Source organism: Artemia sp. Qi Xiang Cuo, chromosome 2 (assembly GCF_049724085.1).
Source record: "Artemia sp. Qi Xiang Cuo chromosome 2, ASM4972408v1, whole genome shotgun sequence".
NCBI lineage: Eukaryota > Metazoa > Arthropoda > Branchiopoda > Anostraca > Artemiidae > Artemia > Artemia sp. Qi Xiang Cuo.
In genome coordinates, this window is record NC_142795.1 from 43,360,689 (window position 1) to 43,380,134 (window position 19,446).

Here is a 19,446-nt window from a genome sequence, read left to right on the forward strand (position 1 = left end):
GAGGAGGGGGTGTGATAATTCCTCTAAAGGTTATGGGAGCACAAAGGCCATTGAAAAACGTCCCCCCCCCCCAAAAAAAAAACGTAAAGCGTTTCTGTCAAGAAAGAACAGCAAGAAAACTAGGAAAAAATTATATTCCTTTTTTTTCAACCACAAATAAAAATTAAGAAAACTATTAAAAGAATATTTAAAAAAAAGAGCTTAGAATGCGCTAAAAAGTAAAACAAAATTTTGTTTGAAAGAGCGGGTCAGTCGCGACATATTTTATTAGTGCGGGCGAAAAGCACCAAAATACTTCCGTGTTTGAAGAAAGCACCAAAATTGGCTTAGATATACATTCGAGCAGGCTCTTTAATATGGCTCGATTACAGAAGCGAAATTTTTCCTCGGAACGCCGCTAGGTGGCTTGAAATCCAAGGTGGCGGACGAAAATACGAGCTTATCAAAATGAGAAGACATGGCGGTTCAAATAGGCTAGTATGGGGTAATTGATGGCAAAGGTTCAGAATATGAGCTTGAGAATTAACCCTAGTTTCACCATAGTGCCGTTGGGTGCCTCAAATCCAAGATGACGGCTCAAAATATGAGTTTGTCAAAATGAAAAGATACGACTGGTCAAAAAGGCCAGTATGGGGTAATCGATGGCAGAAGTTTCGAATATGAACGTAAAACTAGCCTGAGTTGTGCCGTGGTGTTCCTAGGTGCTTCAGATTCCAGACAGCGGTCGAAAAACATAAGTTTTGTTAAAACAAGAAGTAATGACTTCAAATAGACGGTTTAGGAGCAATCGATACTTCAGGTTCTGAAAACGCACGTATATGCACATAAATAGCTGTGCCTTAGTTGTACCGTTGACCCGCTTGATGTCTAAAATTAGTTGACCCGTTGACCCACTTGGGGTTTAAAATCGAAGATGGCGGAAGAAAATGTCAGTTTTCCGAATCGCACGAGGTTAATGATCCAGATATAACAGGCTAAAGTGGACTAATTAATGCAGCAATATTAAATATCGTTCTGTCATTCCGACATACGCCTAAGTATGAGACCAAGACGCGTCCAATTTATGGCCTTTGTTTACATTTGCTAAACCAAAATCAGCTAAATACTTGTTAACTTTTCATCTCTTTATTTATTGTAAATGAATCATCAGACGCAAAACGGACGGATTAAAGCATTTAAGAATTATAATTTTATCTGGGACACAAAGAGATCAATCGAATCTTCTGTTAAAAAAAAATAATCACATGTTTAACAATTAAAGCAGTTTGATTTGCACCAGCATAGTGGGCTACAGTTAAGGTCAAATTTCCTGTGGCGGCACCTTCTTTCACACCCTTTTTGCAACCACAACGCACTGTCTCGAAACAAACTTTTGACGCTGGCGGAAGGGAACCTAACCAATTGGGAAGCCACTTTCCATCGGTACCTCTGACCCAGCCAAATCAGAAAAACTGGGAAAGGTGGGTGCTGATTCCAGGCTGTGATTCCAATATGACCTGACTGTAGTGCAGCTCTAAGGATATGTTGTAAAAGTGAAGCACTAGCTGGAGGAAGCCTCTGCATGTTCTTGGTCTTTCGTCGTAGAAAGGTTTCTTTCCTAAATTCACTCACGTCGTCGCAGTCTTGTTTTACGTTGTATGTCTTTATGACAAAGCGCTCAAGGTCGTGTACTTGCAGTTCTGTCACTTGGGAAGGCTGGTTTGTCAGTTGAAGGATATTCTCCGTCAGTCCTAGCATATTTTGCCAAGTCGCAAAGAACTGCCTCTTTGAGTGGTGGATAAAAGAAGACACGGTATCACATCCTGTAAACGCGTGGAAGAACGAAAGTGCCTGTGATTTCGTCAGCCTCAGGGATCAAACTATTTCGTGAATTGGAACATATTTTGGGTTGGTACCGACACAAAACGCAATAAATAGTTCGGATACTCCAATGCGATCAAAGCATGAGATCGCAATCACAATCACGTCTGTGTCCATCGTTCGTATGAGAATCGACACATGTCCTTGTAAGACTGCGTCACAAGCGTGAAGCAAAAGGGGGGGGGGGTGTCAGCCTTTTCGTGTGAACATAACTGGATGAGGTTCTGCTCTTCGAATGCCTGGTTGGGTATGCACGTGTTTCCAGTAGTGCAGAATACTCGTTTTGACGTTGGAGACATTTTCACGACAGCATGGGACAGCAGGTTAAACAAGTTTGTTTTGTTGGCATCTACTTGCAGGAATTCTTTCCCCTTCAATGGGATTTGTGTGTTCGGAACAACTTTCAGTCGTGAACCCTTGCCTCTCTGACTTCTGACAGACGACTTTAGACTATCTAATTTGTAAACATCGAATACGAGGTCAAATCTCTCGACATATCTGAGCTGATACTCTATCATGAGAAAAAAACACGTTTTCTGCATTCTCTCCGAAGGTCGTCGAATTCCTTGGGTTCAACATTTGCACCACGGCACCTCCGTCTATCAGTTTCGCTGTATAATTTGGAACGTTAACCTCAGCAACTAGGGTTAAGCTGATTCAGACATCTGCAAGTTCAGCCTTGTTGCCAACACGAATCTGGCCATCAGACGTCAAAGCCGGTGGATACTGACTTTTTCGTGATTGAAGAAGGCGTCCATATCGCCTCCTCGAGGAACACAACCCACGTAAAGTGCTCCAAACCGTGATACATCATATCTAGCAGCGCTGAGCTGAGTTTTCGCTGAGGTTGGTCTTTTCTTCTTACCAAGTAGTTTTAGTTTAGTTTAGGTTAGTTTTATGTTCATATTCGGAACTTCTGCCGTTGATTACCCCAGACTATCCTATTTGTTTTTTCATTTCAACAAACTGGTATTTTCGTCCGCCATTTTGAATTTGAGGCACCCAGCGGCACTAGGGTACCACTTAGGTTATTTTTGCGTTCATATTCAGAACCTATGCCATCGATTAGCCATATCTGAACGGCCATGTCTTCTCATTTTGACAAACTCGTATTTTCGTCTGCCATTTTGGATGTGCGGCACCTAGCGGCACTACGGTACAACTTAGGTTAGTTTTTTTTGCGTTCATATTCGAAACCTATGTCATCGATTAACCCATACTAGCCTGTTTGAACGGCCATGTCTTCTCATTTTGACAAACTCGTATTTTCGTCCACCGTCTTGGATTTCAAGCCACCTAGCGGCGTTCCTAAGGAAAATTTCACTTGCGTAATCCAGCCATATTAAAGAGCATGCTCAAAAGTACATCTCAGCAAATTTTGGTGCTTTCCTGAAGCACAGAAGTATTCTGGTGTTTTTCGACGCTTTTTGCCCGCACTATAAAACTTTCCAGGGATGAATTTATATGTCAAAGCCGACCAGAGATTTCATTTTTAGTCACATGAAATTTTAATTTTTCCGGTCGCAAGAAAAAAACATTACTTTTGGATAACAATTAAGAATACAATTACCCAACACAAAAAATTTGAAAAGAAGAAAAGATGAAAGCATGGAATATGAACACTTGAAACAGAAATGAAAATTTTGGGAAATACAAACATTTTCATTTGCCATTGAAATTCGAATTCGATTTGCACAAAATTGAATGTTTAAGGGGGGAAACATTTGTAATACAAGGCATTTAGCGCTCATGATGTAGTTTCATAGGGGATTAGGACGAATTAAAAAAAACAGAGTAAAAGTCTATTCATATTTTGATGTAAGAGTAGAAAGAGGGAACCGATTTGAAGATATGATTCTATAAAATTCATGATATTTTTATGGCTCGGGCCCAAAGTCATGTATTTGCCTTAATCCAGAGAACGCAATTAAATACAAATAAAGATATCGCAGAGTAGAAAGTACCAGTTATATATCTCGCATCCTTTTTATATACACTCATATATTAAAGAAAATTCCCATACTCAGGTATGTGTATTTTTTTCGTAATTCTAAAATTTAATAGATTAGGTACTCAGACAAACAAATGTAAATTGGCAAATCTTAAATCAAAATGGAAAAAGTGATGCAAGACAAGAGACTGTTTTAGGCAACATAAAACGAACATAAAATATTATCGCATTGAACCCAAAGATGAATATGTGACAACAACCTGCAGAGCCAGTATGACGCTACGATCAAAATCAAAGTCCAAAAGTAAATAGACTAGATGAAAAATACATCTATATAGTCTAAGACTTGAACTCGAACTTTAACTTTTAGCAGAACCAGGTGTTGTTCATCCAATCTGGCATCTGAAATTCAGAGGTTTCGTCTGAATTTGTTTAGCCGTTTCTCCAGAATCACGGCGATTGAGTTTGCAGATAACAGCATTGACCTCCATTTTGATTCAAAGGATTGGCGAAACCAGGATTTGAACTCAACTCATATTTGTATAATTGCTAATACTTGTACGTCAATATTTGTAATGGAATAATTTTTAACAGCAAGCATCACACTGCCCTTGTTTATAAAACCTGGCAAAAGACCAAGTTCTTTCCAATTCTAATCCCCTCACGATGTCTAGATCTATTGGCTATATTTTCCTATTCATAAATTCTTCAAGAGAAAAACACTGAAGATTTTGAATCCAAAAAATTAATTAAAAAGACAAATAAATTTAGAGCTAATCTGCTAAACTAAATTGTTTTAAGTTTATTAACAGTGTTTGTGTTCAAGCACCTCGTACTCCTTCTTGTACTCCTTCCTCCTTAAATCCGCACGTATTACCACTTTAAAAGAAAGGAGAGCAAATTTGTCTGCGTTTTGCTAAATCATATCTAATCTTCCTACTGAGGATATCTTTCCCGATTTACACGACCCCATTAAACCCCGACTCCCCCGCTCAGCTTCCTTGGCAATTCTAACGTATTCACCGATCCATACCGTTACTGAGAGGTTCCGGAAAAGTTTTGTCCCCTGTATTCTGGAGCACCAAGATAATTCCTGAAGTATGTCCTGCACCACAATTAACTCCCCCGTCCCTTAATTTAGTTGTTGGTGTATGCCTGTAACCATCATGCGTCATTTTTTTCTCTTTATCCTTTTCCCTTTTATTTTGTAACTTTATCTTGTAACTTTTATTTTGCCCTTTTGTGATATTTATTTATGCTATATTTCATTTTTGACCTTTAATTTTCAATCTTTTGACCTCTAATTGTAATCCTTTCTTTAATTATAAATATTTCCTTTTGACAGTTAATTGGGCTTGATTTTAAGTGTTTTTTTTTTTTTTACTTTTAGGAATTTGACTTTGAATACGAATTCGGCAATGTTTTTCTTCTTGCCTGTGATTTTGTTTTATCACCCACCCTTTCTTCCTCTATTTTTCTGTTTCTATTTTTGCAATTATTCGCAACAAAGTTCATTTTAGTTCCTGGACTTGGATTTTTTTTTTTTTATTTTTTTGTTATTTTTTGTTTTATTGTAAATTTTTTTTTTTTTGTTTAATTTTTAGTGACTATTTTTAAGCTTGATTTGTGTTTCTTTCCTTGCTGTATTATTTGTTTCTTCGTTTTGCTTTTTCTGTTTCTTTTCGACATATGAAGCGAATTCGGCTCTATTAGAGCTTGTGATAGCCTTTGGAAAATAAATATTATCTTATGTTACCTCGACTAAGATGAACTGATAATGCATTAACAAAACAGAGTTTAAAGGCAGAAGTTACAGAAATTAGTACAAGAAAGGTGATCGCTATAATTCAAAGAATGATGCCTCTATTCACTTTTGAAAATTAACTGTCGAAAGATTACCTAGGATAGTTTTCAATCTCTTTTAGACTGCAAATTCTTAGGCTTCACCTATAAGCGGCTTTCGTTTTTCTAAATAGATCATTTACCTTGTTTCCTAATGGTACTTGACAAACAGGACAAAGTTCACAGTTTAAAGCCCCACGTTTTCCATATCCTGCCTGCTGGAGACTCTCTAGATAATACAGTTTTCCCAATTTTTTCTTCAAGTTGTTTTTGGCAACGGCTAAATCAGCTTCTAACTTGCTTTTCTGCAGTTCCACCTAAATAAAAGCAAAAACTTCATTAAATTTGCATTGACTTACTAGGAAATTGTCAAATTTGGTTCGAATATATGAGTTTCGAGAGTTTCGAAAAACAGAGACTCGACGATTTTACATGGAACTAACCAAGATCATGTGGTTCATTCCGAAAGTAATGTAGAAAGAAAGTAGTTTTCCCTTTCTTGGGAAATTGTGAAGCTAGGCAAATACAACTTTTGGATGAAACCTTTGGCCTAGTTTAGATCCCAGGAATGTGGTTGAAAGTTTCTACATCCATCCCTTATTTCCCTTCAGATATCGGACAAAATTTTAAAATCTCCTGGAGTAGTTTATTTCAAATTAAAGTTTAACATAAAGACCAGTTAAACCCGTGATTTCCAACGTGGGGCACATGCTCCACCAGTGGGGCATGGGAATATTTTGGTGCGCAATGGGCAGGATGTGTACTCTTCGACTGACAATACTCTATGGGCTTTTAAGCTTCCTTCAGGCGAATACGGGCACAATTTTTAGTTAAAAAATCTATATATCAAAAGGGGGCATCAGCAAGGCCGTATCCAGGGGGGGGGGGGTAGCGGGTTTGAACCCCCCCCCCCGTTTTTTGAGTTTTTGTGTGTGTAAAACCCCCTCCGAAAACAAATCCTGGGTGCGGCCTGATGCCGCATTAGGGTTTAAAAATACCTAGGGGGGGGGGGCATGGCCCAAAATCTGTCGAGAACCACTGAGTTAAACTAATTCACCTTCGGCATATAGTTGTTTCTAGTTGCCGTTATGTTACAAAAATCTTACTAATTCAGTCAAAGTGGGTGTCTACAGTGGACAAGGTACATGTTAAATTATTTAAAAATTCATACCGGTGAGATTCATACAAATGAGTTATAATAATGGAGTGTAAATTTCCTATAAGTTTATAGAAAAACTGCAATCCTATCCACTAGTAACTAATAGTAAGAGACAGCTACAAACAACAAAGATATCTACCTCAGCCCTAATTAGGACTGTACATCCATTTATGAGAGTTTTATTCGCCTAGCGTAACAGCCTTCCAAGTTTGAAAAGAGCTCCTTTACCCCAAAAATACAATTATGGCACACGAAATAATAATCGTATTGCACTCAGATTTTCACAGTCATCTCATTTATAGAATTACCAAATTTAGTTATGGAAGTTTTCCCACAAGAATGATCTTGGTAGCATTGTATTTACTCTTCTCATATTACTCAAACTTAAAGCGAGCCAACCTCAGTTGCCAATCGTGAAAGAAAAAAGGAAATTTTTTTTCTGGAGCTTAAGTCTTTCACCTGCAACACCTTCACTTTTCAAACAATAAAAAAACAACAAAAAACACACTGTCAAATTTAGAAATACTTAACTAAGTATATTCAAATACAAGAATAATCGTTATTATTTTTCGATCTTTTTATTTTCATATAAGGCATATTAAACACCTTTAAGAGACTGAACTTCTCACAAAGTCACTTTGAACAGAGACACTCTAGTTCGCTTGTTTCAAGAAAATGACCTTTCTACTTATACAGAAAACCTATACCTCACTTAGACAATTTAAAACCAAATATAATGCATCTTAAGTGGTTTATGGTAAACGTCTTCATTAAAATGATCATTATCAACAGTTAAGCTTTCTCAATATGCACTTCTCAAACATACGAAGCCTGTTAATGATTCTTAGGAGAAATTCGAACATTAGGAAAAATTCGAAATGATTACTCATTTCTCATTAGATAAAAGCAGTGGGTTCCTGCTAATACTGAATACACAAAGACAGGTTTACTGACATACACTTTTTTGGCGGAGCTTGGAAGTATTGTTACAAATTTTTAAGTGAAGCTAAATCCGATGAAGTTGAAAAGAAAAGTGAAATAAATTACCTCATAAGGCTGTATAATGTGGATTGTTTCCATTATTTTTGCCCTACTTTCTTCTCGACTATCTTTCATTGCTCTCATAGATGCAGCTGTTCTGTTTGGTGGAGGAGGGAGGCTTTCACCTGGGATGCGCAAACGAAGGCGCATTGTTGCCATCTCCAGTTCATCCAGAGCCGCAACCTGGTCACTCAAGAAACGCCAGAGCTTTCGAAGATACTGAAAAGATTAATTCGGGTAATTAGCAACATTACAAATTATTCTTACATAGTAGATATCAGTGTATTCGTAATTTCTTAAACAAAAGGATGTCCGCTTAAATCTAATTAAATTTAATTTGTTTTTTTTTATTATCCTGTTTTGTTTTTTTATTATCCTGTTTTTTTCCCCACTAGTGATAGTATCGAACAAGCGTTCATAGAATGTTGGAAAGGACCCATTCGAAGGAAATTTAAAGTTATTATGCTGTGTCTCAGTAATTAAAGATGTGAGCCTAAAGAAAAGCGCAAATTTCTGCCCTTTTTTCTTAAAAACAACAATTCTGACCCAAATTAAACCCAACGTAATAAAAAAGAAATCGAGAGGACCAAACTGATTAGAACTGTAGAAAAAATATTTATGCTTCCCTCTTTATACCCTTCCAAGAAATTCAATTTTCTTCAAATCTTTCTTTTTACAACGTCTTTCAACCCTATTCGGGGACCACCTGCTGTTCGTTTGGCCCTAGGTGGTTTTCCGAAAAGAACAATCTTTGGTAATCTGTCATCCTTCATCCGAAAATATGTCCTAGCTATCTCAACCGTTCCTTCATTATAGCCAAAGATAGCAGGATAGAACAGACTTTTCGTACAGCTTACAGCTCTAAATACGGTCAATCAGACGGGCACCCAAAAGAATTCGTAGACATTTCCTCTGGAAAACATCTAACAAATCCTCCTCTGTCTTCAGAAGCACCCACATTTTAGAACCATACTTGACCACTGTCATCACTGCAGCTTCCAGTATTCTATTTTTGGTTCCCACACTTATCTTCCTATTTCTACAGCCTTTTTCAACTGTGAAAAAAAAAAAAACACCCAAGGTCTTGCCTATTCTAGTTTAACATCTTCACTACGTCTCTACTTTTGACATTTATTTCCCTTTACCCTAAACCCACGAAATAAGCAGTATCCTAGCAATCGATAATAAGTTTAAAAAGAAATCAGACGCCTATCCCGATAATAAAGTAAAGAAGCCTGAAAATTCACAATCACACGCAGTCAAAACGTTCGTACCATTCTTCACTCACCTTCGGTACTTAGACAAAAATCTTTTAGTGAATCACCTTTCTCTTCCTCCATTAATTGCAAATCATTTGGAAGATCATTATAAGATATAGATCTTCGGCCCGATATAATGGATAGTACTGGTAAAAATATTTGCTTTGATATATACGCCATTCCAAAACTCCGGACAAGACCCACTAAATGACTAGAGAAAATATGGTAAACTAAATTCAAAACTTTCAATCTCATGAAATTTGATCCAGCCGCAATATTTTCCATATTCTTTACAATATAACTAATTTCATCAACACTTCTTAACTCAAAAGAAATTGATGTATCACTTGGTTCAGGGAGACAAGTTTAAAAGTTCTACCATCCTAGAGTGCATTAATTTTTTATTTCATTTCTTCTCCAATTTTCAAAAATGCACACACATTAATTAGCAAGGTCTTTTAGTGATTCAATTTCATCAATAGTTTCTTGTAGTACTTTCTCTTGATTAGGTTTTGTTACAGACTGAATTATCCGCCGACTTTTCTAGGATTACATTGGGCTTCATTGAATTTTTTAAATAATATTTCGTTTATTCTTTTATCAATACTACTACCAATACTAACAACTCACCGCGGCACTAAGCCGCCTTAGGCCAACACAGCTACGCACGCTCATCTTCCATCCCAATCTATTCAATGCCTCCCTCTTTACGCCCTCCCACGAAGTTCCCATTTCCCTTAAATCTTTTTTTATTAATTCCTCCTACCCCAACCGCAGACAACCTGCTTTTCGTTTAGCCCTTGACGGTTTTTTGTATCAATATCTTTATCAATACTGTGTTCAAATTACTATTAAGTTTCCTAGAGGACTCTGTATCTTACAGGCTTCAGTTCTAAAATTATATTCATATAGCAACTGTGTTTGTTCCAAATATTTTAGTTGACCTTTCTTTATCCGTAATTTAGTTGGTCTTGTATATCGCGTTGCTTTTTCGCATTCTATTGCTTTACAAATAGCCCAATTTTCATTTCATAAACCAAAGTTCCCATTAGCAAATGCATTTTTGTCTTCCAAAAATGTAAAATCTTTGATTCCAAGCCTCGTCTAAAATTTCTGTATCCCTTTATTACGAATAACTACTATTGTTTCCTTTGTTCTGCACTGGCTTTGCCTATCCTCACTTGTTATTCAAATCGTAGTCGATATCATCTTACCAAAATGGTCCAAACTTTATATTGGATACCACTCGTTAGGCATCAAAACTAACATTACCATTTGTCAATATAAAATTGTATTATCAATAACTGAAGCAATTGAATCTGAAAATCTTGTACGAATAGCCACCACCACTTTATGACCAAAAATCAACATATACTAGGGCAATACTAGGGCAATTTGTTAGGGCACATATACTAGGGCAAGTTGTCTTGCCCTAGTATTCCCACGTGCCAATGGTTGATCTAGGTTAAAATCACCCACTCAAAACTACAACACAAACGCAACTGCGACACAATGCTAAAATCAACATTATACTATCTCGCTGATTAAGCTTATGAAGCAGATCCTCTGGTGTAAAAAAAAAAAAATCTTCCAGCCTACCGGATGGTGACCTATAAACCGCTACTATAAGAGGGCTGCCACAAATCCCAGGAGTCAAAAATAGGGACTCGAGACTTTTTTTCAGAAAAAGAGACCTTTAGGGACCTTCCTGACACCAAAAAAGGCCCAATAGGGACCTGGTCCAGCTGTTGTTAACCATATCAATGAAACAATCAACATTATATTCGATACTTCAACCGATCTCTCATAAATCTGAAAGCAGAAGGGTCGACAATGTTGAGGTCATCATCTTCTCGAAAGGCATGAATAATATCAAGATGATCCGACCCCATGAATTTCAATATGGATCTTTTCAGGCTTCTTTTTTTCTTGCTTTTCAACTATGAAGGTACAAAGATTCAAAAAATACACAAGTAACTACTTTGATTAATCGTCGAAAATCGTCACAAGACCGCAACATTTCAAAATCATTTGTTTGTTTGCTGTTATTTTCTGGCTTTGGCTGTGCTTCCTTTATACCTTCAAAAGTGCAGTTATCAACGATTGCCTTTATTTTTGCACGTAACCACAAAGAAACATAATAGAGTCCTGATTGGACATGATATAACGTTCCTGCCTTTCCGATGTAATTTATCTATGAGGAATTCACTTCAAAATGAGGAATTTCGATAATCAGTGCCCTGGCCTTGGGGTTTGAAGGCACAATGCTAACTCTAAAACACCTGGATACTGTAAAGTAAAATAAGATGCAGTATTGCTGTATTTTTAAATTTTGAGGGACGGCAAGGGTTCTACAGCCACAAGTACCTGAGTATTTTAAACAGCTGCTGATTCTTTTTTCTGTTGGGTGTGCAACAAAAGTAACCTATCCAACATGGTTTGCGCGAGCAGAATTTCGATCAGGTATTTCTTATCAATACCATTTTAAGCCAATTTCTGGCTTCTTCAGAATCTTGTCAGTAGCTTGCTCCTTGTACTAAGCGGCGGTACTTGTCTAGAATCCAGTAGACACGCGATAAGTGAAGTTTCGTTAATGCTAATGAAATAAAACCAAATAGGATGAAAATATAAGTGTTCAGAAACAAATTTGAGCTATATATTTGTACATTAGGGGGGGGGGGGGTTAAGCATATCATATATTAAATACGTAACCTAACCTAACCCAACCTAGGCACCTTTTAATCCCCCTAAACCCCAAAAAACTAAAGTTCAAATATAGTTCCCGGAGGGAGAAACCCTTTGTTTATACAGCGTCTCATATGAATTTTCGGTTAATGCCTATCTGATCTTCGCAATACAATTCTCGCGTGTTTACTGGATTCTAGACAAGTACCCAAGCGGCTTATTTTTTTCTTTTAATGGCCTTTAAATTACCTCTATTCTTTGCTGGAAAAAAATATACCACGTATTTTTCTCTTTTTCTGTTTTTTTCTGCAAGCTTACATCGTTCTTCTTTACTCTTTTTTTTCCTGCTCTCTCTGGTTCTCAAGACAACTTTGTAGCTTGAAATGACATTCTTATGTCACAATTGTTGTATTGACTAATGACGGGGAGAGTACTTAACTGCTTAACTGCTGAGGAAAGTAGCCAGCCTATGTCCCACCTACTTTGACGCCATTTGCACAAAAAGTTTGAGCACGAGACTTCAACTCAAAACCTCAAGCTTCGTAGTCTAAGCCCAGAGCAATATGTCATGAGGTATAACGTAAGTATAGCAATCTAATACTACCTAAGGGTATGGGGTAAAAAATGGAGACGTTGCGATGTTGTCATTTTTATGGATTTGGAAAAGGGGCTACAAACCTCTAATGAAGGGTTTTCGAACTTGGTAATTTCAGTAGTTTACTTTTGGATCTGAGGCCCCTTTTGAAAGGTTACAGTCGCTTTTATTTTTTTTAATTTCGAAATAACAAATTCGAAACGACAAATTAATGTTGAGTTGAAAGTGAATAGCAGATACCACTCCTGGATTTCTTTTATTTGAGTATTTTTTAGCATGAATTTTTTTTGACGACTTTTTTTTAATTTTCGGTTACTGTGGTCCGAGGATTATTCTTTAATGCGTCGCAGCTACCACTGCAACAATAACATAAGGATTAGGTAGGCAAGGTTCGAAGTTATTATAGCTATTTTGGTGAATTTATTAGTCGATTAAGAGCGAGCGGTGAAAAAATGTCAAATCTCCGGGAACATTTAGCGAAAAAAAATGTATAGAAAAAGGCGCGGCAGCTTAAGTGACTCAACAGGCAAAACATATCAAATTACTCTGTTTATCATTATACTGTAGCCTTGAAACTATCCTGTAGTATTCACAATACTAATGGTCACTAATACACTAAAAATATTTTATAGCTAAAGCATTGACATAGCTTAACCTTGCAAAAAGAGACTTTAGGGAATTGGGAGCTGTTTCAAGGACTTTTAGGGGCCTTCTCCAGTTTTAGGGACCTTGTGGCAGCCCTGTTATAAGTACTTTAAAGCCCAAAGATAAAATTCACCGACCATATATTCATAAGTCATTTCGTGGTGTATATAAAGATTCATTTTTGTCTTTAGATTAATTAATACCTGACCATTAGTAAAAACTAACCATATAGACAAGTTACACATCCTAAGGAGTGCCGGCCCGGGTACCGAAGACCCGATTTTAGTGAGAGCCCAAGCCTTAAATTTCGTCAAGGAGCACTACTGAAGGTAAGTACACACTTTAGGATGTAGAATATATCATATTATTATGCTCTTTCCATTGATTCTTAAAATATTAACCTTCAGAAACAAAAATATGATATGGGCCATAGAGTAAAAAAAAATCTAAACATACGAGAAACTCTTTCCTGCACAAATCCAATGCTTTGGCAAAATTATGCGATGCTTCGACGAGAAATTCAGGGGCTCGTTTCTTCTTCAAAAATCCGGCTAATGCTAAAAAAGAGCAGCAAGTTTATAATTCATAGACATGCACATGCGAAGAAGTAAGAAAAACGGAACACAGAAACATGTTGACACAATTCTTTAGACTGGCAAAGATATAACGCATAAGAGAAACAAAACGTTATATAATCATTCTATATAATTATCAAGAGGTTACAATGAAATATACAATCAAGCTGACAAATTTTTAAATTTAAAACTATCAATAGAGCACACTTAATTGAACATAATATAAGTTACCTTATAATATTATTAGAAACGTACTTAGTTATGCTAAGTAGATATATACTTAGTTAAATCTTTTCAAAGCATAACTGAACTTGTCACATTACAGCACACTTAATTGAACCCAATTTAAGTCATCTTCTATCACTAGATACGTACTTAGTTATAATTGATGCGCAATAGATCTTTTTATAGTATAGCAAAATTTGTACATTACAGCACACTTCATTGAACCCAATTTAAGTCATCTTCTAATATCACTAGATACGTACTTAGTTATACTTGATGCGCAATAGATCTTTTCATAGTATAGCAGAATTTGTCACATTACAGCACACTTAATTGAACCCAATTTAAGTAACTTCCTAATATCACTAGATACGTACTTACTTATATTTGATGCGCAATAGATCTTTTCAGAGTATAGCAGAACTTGTCACATTACAGCACACTTAATTGAACCCAGTTTAAGTCATCTTCTAATATCACTAGATACGTACTCAGTTATACTTGATGCGCAATAGATCTTTTCATATTATAGCAGAATTTGTCACATTACAGCACACTTAATTGAACCCAATTTAAGTCATCTTCTTATATCACTAGATACGTACTTAGTTATACTTGATGCGCAATAGATCTTTTCATAGTATAGCAGAACTTGTCACATTACAGCACACTTAATTGAACCCAGTTTAAGTCATCTTCTAATATCACTAGATACGTACTCAGTTATACTTGATGCGCAATAGATCTTTTCATATTATAGCAGAATTTGTCACATTACAGCACTCTTAATTCAACCCAATTTAAGTCATCTTGTAATATCACTAGATACGTACTTAGTTATACTTGATGCGCAATAGATCTTTTCATAGTATAGCAGAATTTGTCACATTACAGCACACTTAATTGAACCCAATTCAAGTCATCTTCTAATATCACTAGACACGTACTTAGTTATACTTGATGGGCAATAGATCTTTTCATAGTATAGCAGAAATTGTCACATCACAGCACACTTAATTGAACCCAATTTCAGTCATCTTCTAATATCACTAGAAACGTACTTAGTTATACTTGATGCGCAATAGATCTTTTCATAGTATAGCAGAATTTGTCACATCACAGCACACTTAATTGAACCCAATTTAAGTCATCTTCTAATATCACTAGATACGTACTTAGTTATACTTGATCCGCAATAGATCTTTTCATAGTATAGCAAAATTTGTCACATTACAGCACACTTAATTGAACCCAATTTAAGTCATCTTCTAATATCACTAGATACGTACTTAGTTATACTTGATGCGCAATAGATCTTTTCATAGTATAGCAGAATTTGTCACATTACAGCACACTTAATTGAACCCAATTTAAGTCATCTTCTAATATCACTAGAAACGTACTTAGTTATACTTGTTGCGCAATAGATTTTTTCATAGTATAGCAGAATTTGTCACATTACAGCACACTTATTTGAACCCAATTTAAGTCATCTTCTAATATCACTAGATACGTACTTAGTTATACTTGATGCGCAATAGATCATTTCATAGTATAGAAGCATTTGTCACATTACAGCACACTTAATTGAACCCAATTTAAGTCATCTTCTAATATTACTAGATACGTACTTAGTTATACTTGATGCGCAATAGATCTTTTCATAGAATAGCAGAATTTGCCACATTACAGCACACTTAATTGAACCCAATTTAAGTCATCTTCTAATATCACTAGATACGTACATAGTTATACTTGATGCGCAATAAATCTTTTCATAGTATAGCAGAATTTGTCACATTACAGCACACTTAATTGAACCCAATTTAAATCATCTTCTAATATCACTAGATACGTACTTAGTTATTCTTGATGCGCAATAGATCTTTTCATAGTATAGCAGAATTTGTCACATTATAGCACACTTAATTGACCCCAATTTAAGTCATCTTCTAATATCACTAGATGCGTACTTAGTTATACTTGATGCGCAATATCTTTTCGAGTATAGCAGAATTTGTCACATTACAGCACACTTAATTGAACCCAATTTAAGTCATCTTCTAATATCACTAGATACGTACTTAGTTATACTTGATGCGCCATAGATCTTTTCATAGTATAGCAGAATTTGTCACATTTCAGCTCACTTAATTGAACCCAATTTAAGTCATCTTCTAATATCACTAGATACGTACTTAGTTATACTTGATGCGCAATAGATCTTTTCATAGTATAGCAGAATTTGTCACATCACAGCACACTTAATTGAACCCAATTTAAGTCATCTTCTAATATCACTAGATACGTACTTAGTTATACTTGATGCGCAATAGATCTTTTCATAGTATAGCAGAATTTGTCACATTACAGCACACTTAATTGAACCCAATTTAAGTCATCTTCTAATATCACTAGAAACGTACTTAGTTATACTTGATGCGCAATAGATCTTTACAGAGTATAGCAGAATTTGTCACATGCAGCTATCCAATCAAAAAGTTCAGCTGTTTTTAGTGTCATGATCATCAGCAATTGGTTTATTCTAGTGTAACCCTATTTTGAAAAACAAACTATTGTTTCATATCTAAAAGATATTTTCCAAGTCAAGTCATTTTCTATCAACCCGGTTCCCACGTCCAGTAAGGTAGCAGACAACATTTCAGGCATTCATTAGAAAATTTAGAAGCAATTCAACAAAATTCACACGAAATGTCTATGGTTTTCACATTACATTTCCCTCTAGTAGGTGATCCACAGCTAATTTCTCGTGATATAAATAGAAAGCTGAAAGTTTCAAATTTTATGCTAAAGCTTCACACAAAAGGGAATAACAACTTGCAAAACAAGCTGCAAGATGGGGTCTTCTGAAGAGGTGGAAAAATGTCCTAGCCTTATAAAATTAAATACATTCTAGACGCGACTGGCTTACTTAACTCCTGGAACGAAGGAAATATAAAGTATTCGGATTTCCGGAGGGATAGACCGTATGTATAAATTACGGCTTTAAATGTCAATCTTTTAAAAAAAAAAAAAGATTTTGTAAGTTTCAAACTGATTAAGGACAAAAATTTTCTTGGCCCATTATCGAACCCCTACCATCTCTCCCTTCCAAACAATAATGCTTGGTTCTCTTAGCCCAGGCAATGATTCTTGAAAGTTTCACCACGTATCGGGAAAAGATTATTAGCACAATTTTCGAGCCCCACATCAGGAGACCCGCGCTCCAACTATAAACTATATTCGACCCTTTTCCTAGCCCCATTTTATGCTGTGCCGAATTTTCTTTTCAATTGTCTTTTACCTTGGGGTTCCCATGGTCCAAGAACTTAAGAATACATGTTCCGAAGCGGTTGGAAAAAATTGGCCTATTTGGAGCCCTACCTTTGGAAGATCCCTACCTCCAAACTAAAATTATTTTGCATGTTATTTAGAGTTCCATTGGCCCAAGAGGTTACAGTTTTAAGTTTTGATCCGCTCGAAAAATAGTTTACTGACCTTTGTCAGGCCCTGTTTTCGGAAGAACTATTGTTTGTTGTTTTCATCTGTTTTTCTTCTGCATTCGGGCCTTCTTGGTCCAAGGACGCAATAATGTAAGTTTTGACGCTATCAGATGAAAAAGTATATTTGACTTTTTTCGGGTCCAGAATTTTTTTTTTTTTTTAGCATATTAGGTTCTTCTTGGCCCAAAGACTTACTGGTGTAAGTTTCAAACTCATCACGGACAAATAGTTTTAATTCAATTTCCGGGCTCCTTAAAACTCTCGTATCTCGAGGCTTCTTAACATCTAATGTTTGCACAATGGCAGAGCTTAGCTCCTTTTATCACCCAGTCAGAGATAAACTTGTTTGTACACCTCGTCACCTGAATTTCTAAGTTTGGACTTCGCTTATTTGCCTTGAGTCGCATTTGAGCTCTTCTCTGCACTGAGTCACTCCACAGCTTGGAACATAACTAATTTTCGTCAGAGGCAGAACCAATTCGTTCATTAATTAGCTCGTTTTTGACAGAACCATAACTTATCTCGTTTTAGACAAGTCAGCATCTAGCCAGCAGCTTAGACTTGGCTCGTTTTTGCAAAAAATTTAGAAACGTCAATATTTCATGTTTAAGCTGGGAGCAACATGCCTTCTTTTCTACTAAAACGTATGCGGTTGTAGGGGGAGGGCGTCGGAAGAAATTACAGGCTCAACCCCCCTAATTAGGCATTACAGATTTGGATAGGTTATCATGAATCATGGGGCTGCGTGAGCCTAATCCTTCTGGAGGCAAATTTGTTCGTGCTTTTTGACCATTCTTAGCAAGATGCATATCACATTGTTTTCATTAGATATCACTTGGGAATATGGGCGTACTAGGGAACAAAAAGCTAAAGAGAAGGACTTGTTGTCTTTCAGTCGCGTTTTATTCTTAGTCTTCAATTTCCAATCCACCCATGACCAGTCGTTCGCTCTATGCAATATGTCGAAAAAAGTAATATATGATAGACCCATGGCTCAGTACTAAGTCAACACTGCTCCATGGACTATGACTTTACAAAATACAGTTACAAAAATAAAAATACAAAATTTTACTCATTTTTTAGAGTTGATTGAAGATAAAAAACTGATTCGAAGAAACCAAAGAGTTGACAATTTTAAACAAAGTGAAGGAAAGAGGGCTTATTATGAATTTTTATATATCTCAAATAAAAATAATTTTTCTCTATTTGCAAATTGATCATGGGCTTCTTCTGGGCACTGGTTCCTATAATACGGTATGTGAGCCCCCTCCCCCCCGTCTCCTCACCTTTTGTTGGGGTCATAGCTGCAACAGCACGATGAGAGATTAGAAAACCAAAAGTTTCAAAACTTCTTGTTATTTATTAGTTATTGAAATGGAAAAAAAAACTCTGATGCATAAAATACCTTTAACCATAACAAGGGTCTCCGAGTCGTGCCAGGTTCCTTTTCTAAGACCCTCGATAACACCTTCAACCACTTCTTCTTCGGCATCCTCTTCATTTTCTTGATCCTTTTGAGCATCCATTCGAAAAAACAGCGACTCCAAATCTAAAAGCTTTTCGTGTGCAACACAAAGATCACATCTGGAAATAAAAGGAACATGAAAAAAAATCTTAGAACCATATGGTGTCTATCTTCTGAAAAACCATAAAAATACAAGTGGCATAAAATTTTCGTTTCCAGCGAAAAACTCTATTAGCGATTGAAAGTATTGGCGCCCCTATTGAATTTCAAAAGAGACCGTGTAGTAGGAGAATGTCTTTTTCTTCCATTTCGTGGCATAGAACAACAATTTTGGCCAAAATATCATTGACTAAAAATCCTTATACAGGCAATCGAACCAGACGTGAACGTGGCTCCCCACGTTAGATGAAGTTCGACAAGCGATCAGATGCCTGAAAAGTAATAAAGCCTCCGGTTTCGATGCTATCCCGGGTGAAATTTACAAGTATGGAGGCACAGCCCCTATTGAATTTCAAAAGAGACCGTGTAGTAGGAGAATGTCTTTTTCTTCCATTTCGTGGCATAGAACAACAATTTTGGCCAAAATATCATTGACTAAAAATCCTTATACAGGCAATCGAACCAGACGTGAACGTGGCTCC

At 36.4% G+C, this 19,446-nt stretch overlaps 1 protein-coding gene across 1 annotated transcript in view; it reads right to left on the minus strand.

Moving 5' to 3' along the window:
- The window catches only part of LOC148955256 (E3 ubiquitin-protein ligase SHPRH), a 95,213-nt gene that overhangs the window by 12,267 nt on the left and 63,500 nt on the right, over nt 1–19,446 (minus strand). The window contains exons 12-15 of the mRNA XM_089101216.1: nt 18,746–18,924; nt 13,494–13,594; nt 7,860–8,072; nt 5,797–5,970 (exon numbers count right to left, since the gene is read on the minus strand). Of these exons, the coding sequence (XP_088957342.1) occupies nt 5,797–5,970; nt 7,860–8,072; nt 13,494–13,594; nt 18,746–18,924 (667 nt within the window). The remainder of the gene's footprint in view (nt 1–5,796; nt 5,971–7,859; nt 8,073–13,493; nt 13,595–18,745; nt 18,925–19,446) is intronic.